Source organism: Daphnia pulicaria, chromosome 5 (assembly GCF_021234035.1).
Source record: "Daphnia pulicaria isolate SC F1-1A chromosome 5, SC_F0-13Bv2, whole genome shotgun sequence".
Classification (NCBI taxonomy): Eukaryota; Metazoa; Arthropoda; class Branchiopoda; order Diplostraca; family Daphniidae; genus Daphnia; species Daphnia pulicaria.
In genome coordinates, this window is record NC_060917.1 from 1,251,148 (window position 1) to 1,269,553 (window position 18,406).

Below are 18,406 nucleotides of genomic sequence, written 5' to 3' on the forward strand. Positions count from 1 at the left end.
GTGTCACACTTGGGGGTTAGCCCCAGCGGTTCGCGATTATTTATCGCCGAGGCCACCCATCAGCAGCAGCAGCAGCAGCAGAAGGTCCAGCAGCATCGGTCGTGTTATTACGTTCTTATTATGGCTATCAGAAAAGAAAAGAAACACAAAAATAAGGAGCTTGGCACACAACTTTGTGTGTAATTGAAAAGAAAAAAAGATCGAGAGAGATTCCAGAAGGGGGAAAAAAGAAAAAAAATGCTAAACAATAAGGACATAAAATAGTCTTTAAAGTGGGCACGGCTTCATGGCCCATAAAGGTGTCGAGTTGACAGGTTACCTCTGGCCGTTTCGGACCAATCAGCGAGCCCTAATAATAGACACACACATGCGTGTGATGCATAAATAGGAGCAAGATTTACAGTTCATTGATGAATTTTCGCCCATTTTTATATTTTCCCTTCAAGTGGCTGCTGCACCACACGTTGGGAAACAATGAGCGGCACCAGCACAGCAGCGCTTCTCTGCTGCTGCCAGTATAATACGCGTGCTGCGTTTAAATAATGGAAAGAAAGTCTGTGATCCACTCTCGTGACAATGTGTGGTAGGTTCTTTCTTTTCAGCTTTTTTCGAAAGTGTCGATGAGATTTTCCCGACGCCAAGAAGCTGCTGCTGCTGCTGCTCGAAGAAGAATATCTAATCCTTTGTCTCTTTGCGGATCAATCATAGATTTTTCATCCGGACTGAAAAAGGATCGAGTCGAGTATATAAAAGTCCTCACGAGAGAAACCAAGCACCGACATTTATTTTCTATAAGTTCCACCAGCATATGATGCACTGAGAACAAGAGATTCTTACATGTATATAATGTTCAGTTGCTGCTGGGTGTGACTATTGGGTGTGTACGTACATTTTCGGCGAGTGTATTACGTACAAGTACTATATGTAGGAACGACAAGTCGATTATATTGTTCTCCCTCTTTCATTCCATCGCCTGGGATCAATCGCCACCAGCTGAAAACGAGAAAGAAATAAGTCAAGTGTCTCTATACTGACGACTTACATATGCATGGTGGATTAATGGAGGTTTTTCTGACATATTGACGGGAAACATCATGTTGGAAATGAATAGGGATCGGGAATAAAGGGGATCATCTGAATAGAAAAGGGGGGCGTGTGCTACATGTATAGCAAGCGCCAAGTTTTGATTTCCCTCTGGTCATATAGATCTAAAAGAAATAATAAATACAACATATAATAATGTACTAAACATTTGGAAAAAAAAGGGAGAAGCCGGAGCAACTTGTATTGATTGATGGCGAGCGGGACTGCTGTGAGGAAGAGGGGGGGAGAGAGAAAAGAAGGGCGGTGGATGGGAGAAAAGTCATGAAGAACACGACTCTACACACCAAGGTTCCTGTGTGTGTGTGTGTGTAGCAGCGAGGAGCAGCCAGGACATAATCAAATCACGAGGACCTACCGAGCATGAAAGACTTGATTTCAGCGCGCTCGCTCTCGTCTATCCCTCACAGTGTGCCAGTATAGCACAGCACCTTTATATAGAGTATAGATCTTTCGGGGGCTCTCGTGTTCAGCATAACCGACGAGTCCATATAGAGCAAAGCAGCAGCTCATGATGCAAACAGAACATGTGTGTCTGTGTGTGTGTGTGTCTACACGGAGAGAAAAAAGGGCGAATAAAAGAGAGAGTCCCTGCGCTCGTGTTTGTCTATTTCTATAAATCTATTCAGTATATACGAGTATATATATATATATACCTATGGCGTGTTGATCGAAATCCACTTTGCTCTATCTATATATACTATATGTACTCCCCGGTCGACGATGTTGGCTGTCTATTTGCTTGACTTGCTCCACTGCTTGCTCCTGTGTGTGTATATAGCCCAGTATATAATGGCCTAACAAAGTTAGAAGATGCCGGCTATATCCTATACGTTGCTGCTTTTATAGACACAAAACACACAGCCAGCCACGGCACGGACTGAAGCCAGCGACAATAAGAGCGGAAAAAGCTCTTGAATAGACACATGATTTTTGCAGGGCAGATAGAACCCCCACTCCCTTTTTCTCTCTATTATGTAAGGTAGTATACAGAGAGAGAGAGATTCTATGTAGGCCAGTGTCCTCTTTTTATATGTTTATTTCTTACAAAAATATCAATAATAATTTAGAGAGAGCTGGGCCTAGTTCTCCTGCTGGTGCAGCGCGGCCTCAACATCCATAGGCCCCCGGAATTTGATCGCAACGGCTGCGAAACAATAGCGGATATTACGGTGAGTGCTGTATAGTGGATCGGATTTGTCGAGTTGATGCAAACAAGTGTATACAACAGAGAGACCGGTGCTTTATAGCTCAGACTTTCATATGAGCGAGGCGTGAATCAGAGAAAAGTTGGAAGGAAGGAGAGTGTTGTGTTGGGTGTCGGGTGACGGTGAGGAGGGATTGGATTAATTGAGCGGATCAAAGAGCTCACAAGCGACACTGCTGCCGGTGGCTGAACTATACGCGAACTCGGCTCATCGCTTTGTAGATTCCGGTCGACAGGCGGCGATCAAAACAGAGGAGGAAATCGTGTCAAAGGGAAAGAAATAGACAGCGCAACCGGCAGGCAGCAGAGCGGCAATTGGATTAGGTAAATACAGGAGGGGAGACGCCTCCGTAAATATATGGATGTTATTTTTCAGAGGTTTTCCGTGATTTATTATGTACCTCCATAGGATTATTAATTTCTTTCTGGCTCAACAATGGATAGAAGTGCGTTCAAAATTCAGTTGTATAGTTACAATCTTGAACAAAATTGACAAATCAAATCGTTAGACGAAATGTCTGGAAATAACATACAGAAAAACCTTCCAACTTATAACCTGAACTAGTAAAATAGGATCATTTTTTGTTCAATGAAAAGCAGGCAGTTGCGACATCTGATGGTCGTTCTTTTTACTTTTTTGTTACTGCCTAGCGTCGGCACTTGGCGGTAAAATTTAGGTTTTTGATTTTTAAATCTGTTCCAATGTCAGTAACGTGCGTATTATCATAATTGCTATTTACTAATCATAATAAACTAATCATAATTTCAACCCAAACCTATATTCTATAAAAAATTTCCTCTTAATTTTCGCTATAGACTCTAGGTTTGACTTGTTCTCGTCTCTGCTTCGTTAAAATTCATTCATTCACCTTAACGAGATCTTTCTCTCCACAAAAAAATGTAAATGGATAGGAAGAATTTGTTAATTTTCTAAACACTCGAATTCAGTGGCCACATAAATTGATAGAAAATTTCTTCCCGGTTCGTTTCTCGTTTGGTTGTTCACGTAAAAACTGGAGCGTGAAAACACGCGGGAGCCGGGAGGTTAAATTTACATTTAAAAAAGGGACTTATTTTTTTTCAATTATTTTGTTGCGAATATTATTTGCAATTTGTATTTTGTTGTGGACAAATTTACAATATATTTTATATTTTGGTTCCATACCGTCTCACATAAATTTTAAAATCTGGCAACCTATTTTCGCGCCCAGTTATTAGGGGAAAGGCTGGGGAAAGAGAAAGAAAAGGCTTTTTTTCGAGGCTTTTTCCGTTGACGGTTTTAGTCTTTAAGAGGCATTTTATTTTGAGGTTTTTCACTGTATTTTGTTAACTGTTTTCTCCATCATGCCTTCATGATTCTCTGTTTTCATTACGAATACTACGAAAAACTTTGAGGATATCAGAATCATTGTCGCAATCTAATTCTTCCAGCTCTGGCAAATGTTCGATAGCACATTGAATTCCGATATGAGTCACTTCCGTTCCCCAGACAGATAGTTTGTGAAGGGCACTTTGACCGTTGCAGAAAACTTGCATTACGGAATCGGTAACACCAGGGCAGCGTTTAGCTTTTCAACAAATCAGCCGAAATGGTACGGAAAATCTCTTTCGGGATTGTGTATGGATAATATCGTTGACAACATGGAGAAGTGGACGGCATCGCGTAGTTCAGAGCTCGTTTCTTGTCATTTTTATCATCTGCGTGAGTATGAAATAGTTGGTTATTGTTATTACTGTTATTTTATTATGCTATTTGGACTGCACACAGCTTATCATTGTCTGGAGTACATGACTGAATATCTCTTGGAAAACTACTCGCTAACAGAGGACATGTTTGATTTACATTTACAGATTATCTGCGTACTGGATGTCATGCCAAAGAAAATCTTCGCATTTGTGGTTTGGCATCGTTCAGATGTTCGGTAATAATTAATTCAGCAATATTATAGGAGTAAATTTATGTATAACTCTTTGCAATCACAGCAACTAACTACACTGAAGATTCAAGATGGCAGTAATGATTATTTCAATGAAAAAAGAAATTCAAAAGTAGAAGTTAGAGACTTTTACTTCTATCTTGCAGCGATTTGAACACTTGCAAATTCTTGATTTGTCTTACACAATTTATGGTGCAAGCTGCATGATAAATCTTGGATCAACTTGTAAACCAAAAATAAGGTATAGGGTCCCCTTTTAAGAAGTTAATTGATTGTACACATTTCATTTTTTTTTCCTTAGCGAGTTGTTAGTCGAACGCTGCCCTGGTGTTACCGATTCCGTAATGCAAATTTTCTGCAACGGTCAAAGTGCCCTTCACAAACTATCTGTCTGGGGAACGGAAGTGACTCATTTCGGAATTCAATGTGCTATCGAACATTTGCCAGAGCTGGAAGAATTAGATTGCGACAATGATTCTGATATCCTCAAAGTTTTTCGTAGTATTCGTAATGAAAACAGAGAATCATGAAGGCATGATGGAGAAAACAGTTAACAAAATACAGTGAAAAACCTCAAAATGTCCCTTTTTTGCTTTTGACTTCCCCTGCTCTTACAGCGGTTTCCATATTTAATTGTTTCACTCTTGATGACCAGCAGATCATTGAGGAAGCTTTCACTAAAAACAGTTTCAAGTATTTGACCAATTTACTGTTTCAGGGTTGTTCTAATGTGAGTCAGAAAGGTATCGATTTCTTCCTGAACGAAACGAATCCTTTGGACCACATTTTTGTAGAAGGCTGTGGAAATGTGAACTTTGATCGGATGAAAATGATGGTAAAAGAGAAGCACTGCTCGAGGAATTATCACGCAATCTCTCTCACGTTACTATTTATAAACAATATTGACATACTGCAGGCCTTTACTATGAGGATGACGTGACTGCTCTCGTAAGGATGTGACGTCTTTGTGTTTCTCAATTCAATGTTTATCAGGAAACCACCATTAGGCTCTGGGGACGCCGCCAAAAGCCAAAGCTCCGGGTACATTCATCAGTTTCTCGAGATGTACCTTTACGGACTGATCGTCGTCTTGGCAGCCGTTTTATTTCGAGTTCACGGTGAAAAGCTTCACTGCGAAAATGGGCAACTTTTTTGCTATTGGACCCGATTGGCCCCATCCAATTGGACAACAGCCTATGGAGATTGTACCCGAAGCGGAGGCTCGCTTATTTTTTCTCAACACTCAGCCGTAAGTTGACGCGATTCTTTTATCGAGTAATGTCCTACGCAATTTCCAAGTATTTTAACCATTTTCTTCCTTGATTTTTTACTTAGTACATCGAAGAATGGATGTCAAAAATGAATATCAGCATTTCCAGTGGAAGAGTGTGGTCCAGTTTACATCGCATTAATCACCGTTTCCAGTTGCTTCATGATCAGCCGGGTAAGTTTCGATGAAAATCTCCTTTCTTGATCAGTTTAACATATTTGACTTTTTGTGTTCAGCATTCGTACCTATCGCAGCATCCGAATGGGTTCCAGGACATCCTTTACCACGCCAGTGGTCCGAAAAAAGGGATTGCGTCGTTGTTAACCACCGGATGCTCTATGAATCGGTAGACTGCAACTCTTCTTTTGCGATCATCTGCGCCATCAGTATCAACAGGAAAAGCCAGCTGAACAATCTCGGTGAGTGACTTCACCACATAGTTCCGTTATTGCAGCACCATATTTTAAGCAAAAATTTTTAACCTTCATGAAAATAATGTTATTTTCTGTTATTTTTAAGCTTTAGCTTTATGTAAATAATTGGCTTTATTTTGTTTAAGTTCTCCCTCACGGGGATCTGCAAGTCAGACTGGTGATCGACCCGAAAGCCTATGAGCAAAGGATCGTGACAAACAACTTGGAAATCGAACGAAATGAAACAAATTTGATGCTCAAATGTAAAGTCACCTATCATGGGTCCCGGAAATTGGAATATTCATGGATAAAAGATGGCGTTTTCATGGGGAATAACGATTCGGTTTGTCATTAAATATTATAGTGAATAATAGTAGAATTGAATCGTCATTCTTGCAAATTCTACATTTAACATTTGCAGGCTTTGATTCCTGCCACGGTTCACGACAAAAGTAAAACTGTATCGGAAGACGCCCTTTATCAGAAGCAAGGCACTTACCAATGCCAGGTCAAAGAATTTGGCGAGGTGCTAGCAACGCCTTCCAATGCAATCATTGTTACGTATCGCAAGGTGTTGAACGCAGTTGTTTCAATTTTCATACTCAAATCAGCCAAAAAAGCCATGAGCATTGATGCAATTATGGGACAAGTCCGGGATTTCATTCACGAGGTAGGTTACTGAAACAACAAGAAAAATTCTTTCATTGATTCTGAATATTTCCATTCGCAGAATGTTCTCGAGGATCACTTAAAGTTGAGTGATTTCGAGACGTCTTGGGACCCCTTGTATTCTCTACCCATCAGCCCAAACGAAATAGAATACCGGCATTCGCTGTATGTTGACATTGTCACGCAATATCCGGTAAAAAGAAAAATTTCATAACTGCCTCCGTAACACAAACTTACCTTTAACTTATTTATCTTAGGATGGTACCTTCTTTCACATAATGGACGTCATCAGTGACAAAGTCAACAACAACCAGCAACTACGTTCTCTTTCGGGAGCGGAAAAAATAAGCGTCAAGTGGACGACTTATTGCCCGAAACATAACGAGACGATCACCATTCCACATTCTGCAGAGATTTCTCAAATTTTTTGGCCGCCTTCTTGGGTCACTCCGAATTTAAATCCGATCAGTGAGAAGTTGTTTTGCATCCAGGATAATAACAGATTCGAATCGCTGACAGACCGGCAGTGCCTACCAGACTTTTCAGAAGGTGCTTCGTTAACGCCGTTAAATCTTGAGGTAGATAATTTTGCGCATTATTATGATAATCGATTCTTGAATTAATTTTCCAAATGGTTTCAAAAGAAATGCAAAAGGGTAGTCACACAACCCGAAACTCGTTGTCGACATGGCTACCAATGGCTGGAGACTACGCAAGTATGTTTCAAAGTAACCGAAAACGGATCTTGGCATGAAACGATGTCCGCTTGCATGAACGATTGGCCTACTCATGACATGTTGTCCGTCGATTACACAACTCACCATTCCGTCATTGCCCAATACCAACAAAACGAAGGAACGCCGCAAGACATGTGGTTGCCAGTTCGTCGCTCGTCTATTTACGGCCCATTACTATACTATTCTTCAGTCAACTATGGTATTTTATTCTTTTTGGTCTATATACTTGAATGGCTAACAGATATTATTCATTTTTCCAGGTCCAGAAGGAATCAGCTTGCCGAGCACGGTCGAACGCTTCAAAAATCTTACAACGGATGAGGATGAATGTGTGTTATTGACGAAGAATTCCAACAGTGAAGTGGTACTTTGTTCCACTAGAGCGATACCAGCGGTCTGCGTTTATCGGCCTAGACGTGGTGCTGAAACGGTGGCATCCAACAACTTGTGCTCACCACCTTGGTTCGGTTACATAATCCAAGGAGGGCAACTTACGTGCTTCTCGCTACTTCAAAGTGTGTTACCTATGAACTGGGAGCAGGCGGGCCTAAACTGTCGTTACCAACACATTGGAATGGCAGCCAATGTGTCCATGGCAACGTTCGAAAATGCGGGGAAGATCCATCAATGGAATGCTGTCCGTTCCAGTGTATACCATACCGGTACTTCGCAACTCAAATCGGCATGGATTGGGTTATTCTGGTCGGAATCCGACGGAAAGTTCTGTTGGCTTAACTCTGAGAAAAATTGCGCATTTCAACACTTTAACTGGCATCCATCAGCTAACTGGACAGACGGTCGCTTTGGCATTATTTCGAATGATGCCTGGGATTTGCTGCCCAGTTCTGAATTTCGTCATCATGTCCTTTGCCAAGCTGTGATCGATTTGTCTGCGATTCAAAATATTAGAGTGAGTCATACTCCTGACGAATTTGTGCAAGTACAATTGATGCAGGAAACACATAACTATGTTAATCCAATGCCAAACTTCTTCGCCAACTTGACGGAACTCTTTTCTCTCGGTTGGAGACCGTGGATTTTTGGTGTCCCACCGGCGACAGAAGTTGGAATTCAAGTCAATTGTTACCTAGATGGAGAAATGATTCAAACGATCAATCTCTTCCCAGATGGTTTTTCACTTCGGCCCAATTTTAGTGTGGCAAAAGTTCTTCATTGCGAGAGTTGGGTGGGTTGGCCACGTCGATTCGTTCGCTCCGAGCCCGTTATCGTGCTACGACCGGACAATTCTTTCGTATACGTGATGATGTTCGACGTATTAGACGGTCACGGATTGCAAGTCGATAATCAAAACAACTCCATCAATTTTCGACCTGACCCCCTGACGGACCTCAGCAAACGATTAGAGAGACTTGGAATCAATGGAGTCACCGTACAAGTTACCGGCCATCGATGGTGGAACTACAACCAAACGAAGAGTATTCTAGTGCGCGCGGTGATTACTAGCAGATCGAATAATCAACAGAATTGGCCAGAAATAATGAAGAATGCGTTCCTCTTACAAGAAGAGAATCAATTGTTCTATCAGCTGACACACATCAGGAGTGCAGAAGTTTGCGAACAAGAAACTTTCACAGTTCCGTCCAAAGGAACCACGGAGTTGCTCAATGTAACTTGGAATGAAGTCCCTATTGGAATTGCGTCAGAATCTTCTAATCCATGCGAAACTGTAACCGGCTACCCAATTTTACGAAGATGTGTCGGAAATCCCAACACCGGAGCCATTTGGGAACCTTTTAACGTAAAATAATTTTGTTATAAGCTTATAAGGCAGTGTAGTTGGACGCTTTTAAAGATTGCTAATCATTACTTTACAGGAAGAATTTTTGAAATCTAATAATGGCAGTTGCAGACCCGCGACAAATTTACTTACGCAACTGAGAAAATTAACGGATGACGTTACAGAAAATAATACCGACCCATCGAGCGCTTTAGGTAGACTGAGCGAAATCGCGGAGACTAAGTGGACAGGATCACCCCATAACGGACCTTTTGGGATTGAAATTGGCCAGGCCGCTCGACTACTCCACGCAAGCGTTCAGCGGATTCCGGAACCTACAGTGCGAGAATTTAATGATGTTTCGAAAACTTTAACAACGGTTAGCTATCAGACTTGTGATATCAAATTGCCAAAATTATTAAAAACTATTAAATTTCTTTTGTACAGATGTTGGCGTCAAGTCAACTTGGGCAAGCACAATTTTTATCAGGAGTGTCGAACTCTTTGGTGGAAAGCCTAGAGCAAGTTATGGGACACGTTATCATACCAAATGGTCAGGACAGCGTGGTGTTCCAACATCCAATGATGTCGACAGAATCCATCCTGAATCCGTTACATGTCGTAGGATACGGGGCTAACGTAGCCAAAAACAGTTTGGAAGTCCAAAACGGGTCTCGAATTCTTCAAAACGATTCAAAAACTAATCTAGAAGAGGAGCTGGTTAATAGAGATATTGCCATCATTCTACCAGTGGAAGAAATCCGTAAACGCCAAGGTCTCAGAAGATCAGACACTAGTTTACGACTTTCCTTCAGCGTCTTCGCTAATGGCGATCTCTTTGATGCACGGCCTTTCACTTCCATTTTTACGAATGAAGAATCCACTTATGTAGTAGACAGCGCAATTATCGTAGCACAAGTAGGTAATTTAATTATTTCCAACCTGACTGAAACCGTCCGAATTTTCTTCCGTTCACGATCTCAGCATAACCAGTCGGTCATCCCAGTCTGCGTCTTCTGGGACAAGTCATCCTCCGGTGGTTGGTCTCCATTTGGTTGCCAGTATACGGGTAGGAATCAGGATTTGTATATTTGCGAATGCAATCATCTAACTCCGCTAGCCTTACTATTCCCTTACTTTGATAAAAACAAGACGATTGATGAACGTCACCGATTCGCCCTCAGTCTTATTTCTGTTGTAGGATGCGTCGCTTCAATGATCGGTCTTTCCCTAGTTATATTAACATTTTTCCTATTTAGAAAATGGAGGAAATCTTTAGGAAACAAAATTCTTTTTAATTTCTCGTTGGCTCTCTTCTGTGTGACCGGTTGCTTCCTCTGCGCTGGTTTAGTGACGTTTGATCACAGAGTGTGTAAGGCAACAGCAGCGTCGATGCACTATTTCCTTTTAGCTTCTTTTGCATGGATGGTAGTGGAAGGGATCTATCAGTATCTCCAATACGTTTTGGTTGTTGGAGCGCAAAATTACAAGTCCTGCTTCATGAGAAGGGCTAGTCCGCTGGCATGGGGGCTTCCTGTATTACCCGTTCTTGGGATTTTCATCTACGATCCAGACCTGTATGCTATAGGCGATAAATTCTGTTGGTTGGAACTTGAGGCCTTTTATTTCACAGTTTTGATACCCATTTCCATTATGCTTATGTTCAACATCTTCATTTTTATTGGTGTTCTCAAAAGCGTATTTTGCATACAAATGCGGATAGACCTCAGGACATCTCAGTCTGTCAAGACAAGATCTTGGTATCAGTTTCGCATGGCTATTTGTATATTTTTCTTGTTAGGTCTGACTTGGATATTTGGATTTGTATCGATTGGCGATGCTCGACTCGTTTTCGCATATCTATTTTGCATTTTTAATTCACTGCAAGGATTTGCTATTTTTGCTTTCTTTGTTTTGCGGGAGAGGAACGCTCGTAAACTGTGGTTTGAATTCGCCCGAATGTGCAGTGATACAAAAATAATTAATAGTGGTAAAACACCTCCGAATAGTCGATCCTCAGACTATGTACTGAAACCTATGTCCAGATACTAAAACATGATTATATCTGTCTTCATTATGTAACACACCTATTATTGTTATATTCTCTTCTAGATTTTCTTGCTGTTTTTGCTTTTGTTAAAAATTACATGGTATTGTAATAAAAGAAAAAAAAAAGATTTAGGCCTACTGGTTACATGTTATGCCAATAGCAAGGACAAGTTTATTTCACTTTTGAAAACTTGTTAGATTGATTATTTTAATGATGAAGGCCTGAGTAAATTATTGTCCAAGTCACCTTTAATAAAAGAAAAAAAAATTTTAATATGGCTTCACATTGTTCACACAGAAGTCTTACAAATTTTGTGTACTTACAAGAAAACCTGCAAAAGAGGTCATAAATCCTTCTTTAGTCAATTCCCAGACACCACCATACTCCTCTTCATCAATGGACTGGAAGGAAGTGAAGTAAACATACAAAATACCGGCATTTGCTAATGCAAATCTAAAAATTCAATCATAAATCATTAATGGATACACCCAAGCATGATTTGTGGAAGTCAAAATACTCACAGTGCGAGACCAATAAATCCTTGTAAAGAAAACACACCCCAAATAAGACCTAATATTACAGCTATGATTTGTCGAGCCCAGTAGATAACATCAAGGAATTCATCCTAATTTAACACGGGAGAATAAGAAATTCAATTAGCTACCGGTTCTTCTGGTAGGATTACTCGCAAGCTTTTCAATCTTGATTAAACGAATTACTATACCTTATCAGGCCACTCGGAATTTTTTGATAACATTCGATTCCACACTGATGGAAGTGAAGGTTTATCTTTTTTGGTTTGCATTTCAAATTTGGCTAAATGAATAAAAACGGTTTGGGAAGATGGTACACAAACACACCACACTGTCAATTGAGAAGGAAGCAGAGAAGCAGACTAATCAAATGGAAATGTAGCAGACTGCATTTCATGAAGCCATTTATAAGGTCACGCCTATTGCACTCCGGAGTCCGGAGCGCTCTAGTGTCAAAAGTGGCTATTGCACTCCGGAGTCCGGAGTCCTCTAGCGTCAAAAGTGGCTATTGCACTCCGGAGTCCGGAGTCCTCTAGCGTCAAAAGTGGCTATTGCACTCCGGAAAGGAAATATGAAGTCATTTATGGCGACGAATGGCAAATAACGACTGATTCTGTGTTTTGACTGGTTTTGAATTCATTAAAAATTCAATTAAGGGTAAGAAATAAATTTGCAATATATTTAAGATAGAAAAGCAAGCTTATCAGCTCGCCGCGAAGGGATAGTCGTAAGCCAGTTGAAAACTGTCTTAAATGACAAATTCAGGGCCTATTGTTTAGTTGAACATATTCACAATTCACACTTTTCTTCACAGACTTTTTTGTCTTTAAACGGGATTTTTCTGTCCCAGTTCAATATTTATCCTTTCAAGTTATTTTCGTTTAATTTTCTCAACTCATATTTTCCTATTTTTACACATAAAGTTCAATAATTGAATTTAAAAATAAACATCTTTTAGTCAAATAACTACAAAACATAAATGCAAATCTAGTTGTTGCGTCATGGTTGGGACATCAAAGATTGCGTCATCACGGCGATGCTATGGACATCTAGTCGCCACCGCAAGATGTCACCAGTCATTAAGTAAAAAAATTGTAGTCGCAACCGCCAGATGTCACTAGTCGTTAAAAAATTATTTTAGCAGTTTTTCATTAATTACAGGAGAACTAATTAAGTAAATGAAATAATTTTTGTTCTGGTCGCACCGCATATTTTTTCTCTAATTTTTAAGACCAAAAAGTCTTAAATCTGTCGTGAAACACCCGAGTTATGGAGCGTTACATACAGACAGACAGACAGACAGACAAAGTGACATGGCTTTTATTTTTCTGCGTATGCGATTATTAGCTTCGCCCTTCGGGCTCGCAATAACAATCAAATATATTTGAATTTCATTAATAAACACAAATAGCCATTAGCCAATATAAAAGATGGGACTTAGTTAGTATTGTTAACTTAGCTAGAGTCGGAGAGTCCACCATTGAATCAGTACCTTAGATTCAAATTGCAAATAAACAGGAATAAAGTAGAATTTATAAACATATCAATTCAGGGTGATGTTTCTTGATAAACATTTCAACTTCTTGCTCTATTCTTCTCGGCGTTTGAACCCAAAGCAACCCATCATCAAAGGACAAGGCGCTTCCATATTCCGCTCTTAAAGGATCTTTGATTGACGCCGCCATATGTGGCAATTCTTTCCTCTCTTAAATCAATTACTTTTTCATTGTCAGTTCATTCATGTGATGACAAAGCACCGAGTGAAACTGAACACGAAAATACCAAGTATTTTTTCGCACTCACAATTCAGTTAAAATGTCTTTTGATATTCTCACTATAATAAAGGAAACTGCATGTTAACTTAGTTATGTATTGTTTTGTTTCAAGATATGAAAGACGTGTCTAGCTGTTAGTTTATTGGAATAAGGGACACGGACATTGAATGGTTTATAGCGTGAAATCAGCTGAATCACACGTTACGTGTCAATCAGCAGAAATAGTGAGTTGCTGGTCAATGCGTTTCAAGGTCACAAACAACCCCTCGAACTCGAAGCCCCGTTCTGAGAACTCCGGCTCGACCTTCAGGCAAGTAAGGGGGTGTCAGAGGGTGACTCACTATGTCGTGTGTTTATAGCGTGTTTAACAACCTAAATTTATACTTTGAATAGAATGATCTCTGTGTAATATAGCTGAATCACACGTTACGTGTGAATCAATCAGCAGAAATAGTGAGTTGCTGGTCAATGCGTTTAGAGGTCACAAAGAACCCCTCGAAGCCCCGTTCTGAGAATTCCGGCTCGACCTTCAGGCAAGTAAGGGGGTGTCAGAGGGTGACTCACTATGTCGTGTGTTTATAGCGTGTTTAACAACCTGTCTAAATCCTTACTTTGAATATAATGATCTCTGTGTAATATAAACTGCAATGAATCCTTTTGGTGATATTGATATCGAGGCTTATGAAGAATTTTGTGTGAGTAGGAATTGTGGTAACACCTTAGCAAATAGAGCAAGAAGTTTAAATTGTTAACAAGAAATATCACCCTGAATTGATATGTTTTATAAATTCTCCTTTATTCCTGTTGCGAGACACTTAACTATATTTACAATTTGAATTTTAAGGTACTGATTCAATGTTGGACATAGTACTTTAGCTAAGTTAACAATAACTAAATATAAATTCCATCTTACTACTATCATTATCCGACTATTTGTATTTATTAGTGAAATTCAAATATATTTGATTGTTATTTATTTTGAATTCAAATAAAAACCATTCAAATTTCAAAACACAGAAACAGAATGCCATTCGCCGCCAAATGAAAGTACTACATGTTTCCTTTCCGGAGTGTAATAGCCACTCTTGACGCTAGAGGACTCCGGACTCCGGAGTGCAATAGCCACTTTTGACACTAGAGCGCTCCGGACTCCGGAGTGCAATAGATTTTACCCATTTATAAGCGCATTTTTCAGTTGTTTTTAATGAATCCCCATAGATGGTGCTTATTTGTTATTAGTTCTACTACTTCGACAACAGCGAGGTAGAAAGAAAGAAGAAGAAAAGAAACAAATTAATTGAAAAAAACATGGATGCTGGTGATGTAAAAGAGACGAGTGAAAGTACTGAATCCAGTGATAATCGCGATCCCAACAATGAACAGAATGAAGGAGCGATTGGTGGATTTGCAAACCCACCGGTCAGTTCGTCCACAGGTAAACACAACACCGTCTTGCAATCTACGTGATGTACGAGAGAACGTTAAGAACATTATTACATGCTCCCTCTTTATTTCAACAGAAATTAGTACCAAAATTGCAATTGAAGGAATAGAATATTCTCAGATTTTGTATACATTTCCAAAATATTTGTGGTGTGATTGCCGTTATTCCATATTCAACTAATGAAGCTCTTGTTTACATGAAATTCATTTCTGGGAAATAAAATCCATCTCTTGTTGATTATTTTACAGGTGCAAGGGAGGATAACCCATTCTCCTTTAGGCATTTTTTGAGACGTACTCAGAATACTGGCCCAAGCCCCCAACCAGATCAACACAGAATGTCAGAAGAAGAGTTTGAAGCCAATCGATGTGGAGGGGCAAGACCAAAGACCAAATCAAGAAATTCCAGACATGGATTGGAAAGTGATGTAAAAAGTCCCTGTGGACTTCCTGACTTTGTTCAAGATTATCTTGGAGTAGAACATGATTTGAATTCAACCAACTACTTGAATGGATACCATGTTCCAGATCAGAGTTTTGGAAACAATCCAACTTCATCTGACAGTCCATTAGATCTTCCAAGAAGTCACAGCCCCATACATGCAGCTGGTATAACTTTTTCCTCTAACCTTCCATTACTCAAAGATAGCTCACAGTTATTTATTTCATAGGAGCTATGCCAATACCGTTGGATATAGCAAATTTTGCGTCGTCACACGTAGAAGATGATGTTGAACATTTGGGTACACTGGATTTAGCAAATTTGAATTCTTCTTTGATTCTCAATGATCTACAACCGCACGAAGAACCAGTCCTTCCTGATGCTGCACAGGTAGATCTCACTATAAGTGCTTTTGATTGTAGAAATTTTGAATAATTATAATTTGATTGCTTCTTTTACTAGGCGCATGAAATTAACAATAACGAGAACGTAAACAGCCTAACACAACTACCTGATTTTCTCTCCGACGGCCCTATGCAATCCGGTCGAATAAACCAAGAAACGATAGCTTCACACGAAACTTCCCCTGGAATCCAGCTCTCTCCTCACAGTTCTGTAATGGAGGAAAACGCACGATTGCGACAGCAACTAGAGATGAGTACAGCTAATGAACGGATGGCTTTAGCTCGGTAGGCGTAATTAGTAATCTTATTGTACTTTTCATTACTAAGATAAGAACGTCCCTGTTTTGTGATAGAATTGAGCGGCTTGAAAGTCTTTTAGAGGAACATCGCAGAAGGGAGTCGGAAGAGACTTCATCTTTGGAGCGATCCATGGAACAGATAGAATCAAATTTGAAAATCGCCACGGTATTCGTTATATTAATTTTATCGTGAGCCATTGATAATGCATTTATATCCTTATATAGCAACGTGCCGCGCAATCAGAAAGTCAAGTCGCTCAGCTGAAAAAAGATAATCGACGACTTCAGGTAAGTAAATTATTTTTATATTCTAAATTAAAGTTTTTAAATGAATTGGATTGATAAAAAAGGATGAAGTGAAGAGCTTACAAGAAGCCATTCGCCTACAGTACAATGAGGAAACTAGTCCGAGTCAATCGCGAAGCCTGAATCACACAGCACAAGAGCTGCATACAGCTGCCAATAGTGCTGAAAGATCAATCAGGTAATATACAGTGTAATCCTGATCAACCATAAACATAAGTTACCTAACACAACAAATCCCTTGCGACTCGTAGAGATCTTTTGGCTGGTGTAGATCATCTACGCGTTGTAGCAGCGGCGTTACAGAGTATGGAGCGTATTGAAGAAGTACGAACAAAAAGTGACCGAGACAAGTAGTAGACGATCACTGTAAAGCCATTATTATACGAAATTGATCTCGCATAATCGGTTGTCTCCTACATTTGGTATTATTTTGGCTCCTCTTTTATACCAAGGATATTCCGCCCGCAGGATTGAACGAGCAATTGTTTGTTTCGTATCTGCCTATCGCCTAATATGATTTGTGTTATTTTCTACTTTATTAATGTCCCTACTACATGACAGATAAATTTTGGCACACGCACACGCGCGAAAATATATATATCTTCCATTCCACTTTATTCGAGACAGAAAATTGATTAGGTATTTACACATCATAAGTTTTGATTCATTTTTCAATCAAAGATTTCCATTGGGTCGGTTCCGGCATCTTCAGAGTTTTGTTTCACGAAGAACGAGCCTATTCTTCGCTCGCCGTGGCATTCAGGAACGTTACTATCCATGCAAAAAAAAGAGGACAAGAGAGTTTGCGTTTCCGTATGTGCCAACTCAGTTGTGTCATCGTCACTCATTTCATTCCACGGGGTTTGGGTTTGTATATTGCATAGATTGAAAGGTCGTAAAACTGCGTCTTCATCAACTGTTTGAGTTTCGGCACCTATAAGACCTAACCATGGGCTGCAAGGGTTCTGAGGCGATTCAGGATTCAAGACCACGTTAAAATCAACTTCCTCGGTTTGCGTACCAAAGTCTTGAATCTAATACCGAGAATGATATAACATTATTTTAAATTTAAAGTGATAAAAAAATGAGATGAGCTTTTTACCTTTGATTCCATACTGTTTGTTTCTTCCTGAACTGATGAATTCAACCATACATCATATATGTTGTTGTCTGTTTGAGTTGAAACTTCCCTTTTTTCAAACAGTTGACTTGCAGGACCAGTTAAAGCTAGTTCACTTAAAGCAACAGCAGCTGATAACCTGCTGAAAACAGCTGCATCCATTAAATGCATTGAACATGCCTGTGTTCCTTTTTCAGACAAGCTTTGAGATTTGAAGAAATCCTTTGAAATTTGGCTGTTTGAATGCAAAATAATCACTTGTGACCCAGCAGAAAAATTGATTGATACTGAAGGTGCAGTGGTGAGGGACTGAATCTGATTTCCATTATTTGTAGAATTTGTTCCTATGGCTCTATCATTATCAAAAATATATATATTTATTAGGTTGAAGTGAAACATGCAAGTCAATTTCAGCTGCTATATTTATTACCTTGGTGTAGGACCTAAGGGATGACTTTTCCTCTTTGCATGAGTCAAAAGTGCTTCATTACTCTTGTACACAACACCACAAGAGCATTTGAATTCCCTGCCACAATAACTCATATGGCTTTTCTGAAGAGTGGTTGTGCTGAATTTTTTGAAGCATTTTTGGCATTCATATATTTTCTTATTATGTACTTTATCATAATGCTGCAATAGAAAATATATTTTGTGAAAATGTGAAAGAGAAGCTTTAAAGCAAGGTTTTACTATAGATGTTTTGTTACCTGTTTTAAATACCGATATTTCTGAAAATACGATCGCGAACCTTCGCTGTACAGGCAGTCCGGGTACTTGCAACTGAATCGTTTCTCAGTGGTCTCGGCCATTTATTAATCTCCTACAAAACATTTAATCAATTGAATTAGTAAAATGAGGCGACATTAACGATTCAGAGGATCCAAAAGATCAAAACGTAGCCCTTGTCTATATTTTATCGATAGAGCATAATGGAGGCGATGCCGCGATGGAGGCTTTGTGTT

General features: G+C 39.6%; 4 protein-coding genes and 2 long non-coding RNA genes across 7 annotated transcripts; 4 read left to right on the top strand and 2 right to left on the bottom strand.

Annotated features, from left to right (window-relative positions):
* Window positions 1–1,729: 1,729 nt before the first annotated feature.
* LOC124341574 lies at window positions 1,730–2,385 on the top strand. The gene is made up of 2 exons (XR_006918490.1): window positions 1,730–2,083; window positions 2,174–2,385. It is a non-coding gene; the product is annotated as an uncharacterized LOC124341574 (long non-coding RNA).
* Window positions 2,386–3,889: 1,504 nt separating this feature from the next.
* Window positions 3,890–4,772, top strand: LOC124341467. The gene is made up of 4 exons (XR_006918272.1): window positions 3,890–4,010; window positions 4,077–4,230; window positions 4,292–4,486; window positions 4,547–4,772. It is a non-coding gene; the product is annotated as an uncharacterized LOC124341467 (long non-coding RNA).
* Window positions 4,773–5,102: 330 nt separating this feature from the next.
* LOC124340781 lies at window positions 5,103–11,368 on the top strand. Of its 2 annotated transcripts, XM_046793420.1 has the most exons (12): window positions 5,113–5,193; window positions 5,253–5,494; window positions 5,581–5,689; window positions 5,752–5,934; window positions 6,075–6,271; window positions 6,350–6,598; window positions 6,659–6,790; window positions 6,855–7,175; window positions 7,242–7,533; window positions 7,595–9,093; window positions 9,170–9,451; window positions 9,520–11,368. In XM_046793420.1, the coding sequence occupies exons 2-12, from the start codon at window positions 5,309–5,311 to the stop codon at window positions 11,122–11,124; spliced, it is 5,055 nt and encodes a 1,684-aa protein (XP_046649376.1). In that variant the 5' UTR covers window positions 5,113–5,193; window positions 5,253–5,308; the 3' UTR covers window positions 11,125–11,368. The 2 variants fall into 2 exon arrangements, with proteins under 2 accessions (XP_046649375.1, XP_046649376.1); XM_046793419.1 differs by having other exon boundaries at window positions 5,103–5,494.
* LOC124341426 (respirasome Complex Assembly Factor 1-like) lies at window positions 11,264–12,028 on the bottom strand. Its single transcript, XM_046794526.1, has 4 exons — window positions 11,847–12,028; window positions 11,644–11,747; window positions 11,446–11,575; window positions 11,264–11,368 (listed from the first exon to the last, which is right to left on the bottom strand). Exons 1-4 carry the CDS (start codon window positions 11,925–11,927, stop codon window positions 11,330–11,332), a joined length of 354 nt encoding a protein of 117 aa, XP_046650482.1. The 5' UTR covers window positions 11,928–12,028; the 3' UTR covers window positions 11,264–11,329.
* Window positions 12,029–14,635: 2,607 nt separating this feature from the next.
* LOC124341107 lies at window positions 14,636–16,936 on the top strand. The gene is made up of 8 exons (XM_046794038.1): window positions 14,636–14,865; window positions 15,123–15,482; window positions 15,545–15,705; window positions 15,778–16,004; window positions 16,073–16,184; window positions 16,244–16,306; window positions 16,369–16,502; window positions 16,576–16,936. Exons 1-8 carry the CDS (start codon window positions 14,739–14,741, stop codon window positions 16,676–16,678), a joined length of 1,287 nt encoding a protein of 428 aa, XP_046649994.1. The 5' UTR covers window positions 14,636–14,738; the 3' UTR covers window positions 16,679–16,936.
* On the bottom strand, window positions 16,921–18,403 carry LOC124341193. The gene is made up of 4 exons (XM_046794190.1): window positions 18,152–18,403; window positions 17,875–18,074; window positions 17,427–17,796; window positions 16,921–17,358 (listed from the first exon to the last, which is right to left on the bottom strand). Exons 1-4 carry the CDS (start codon window positions 18,251–18,253, stop codon window positions 16,996–16,998), a joined length of 1,035 nt encoding a protein of 344 aa, XP_046650146.1. The 5' UTR covers window positions 18,254–18,403; the 3' UTR covers window positions 16,921–16,995.
* Window positions 18,404–18,406: the final 3 nt, after the last annotated feature.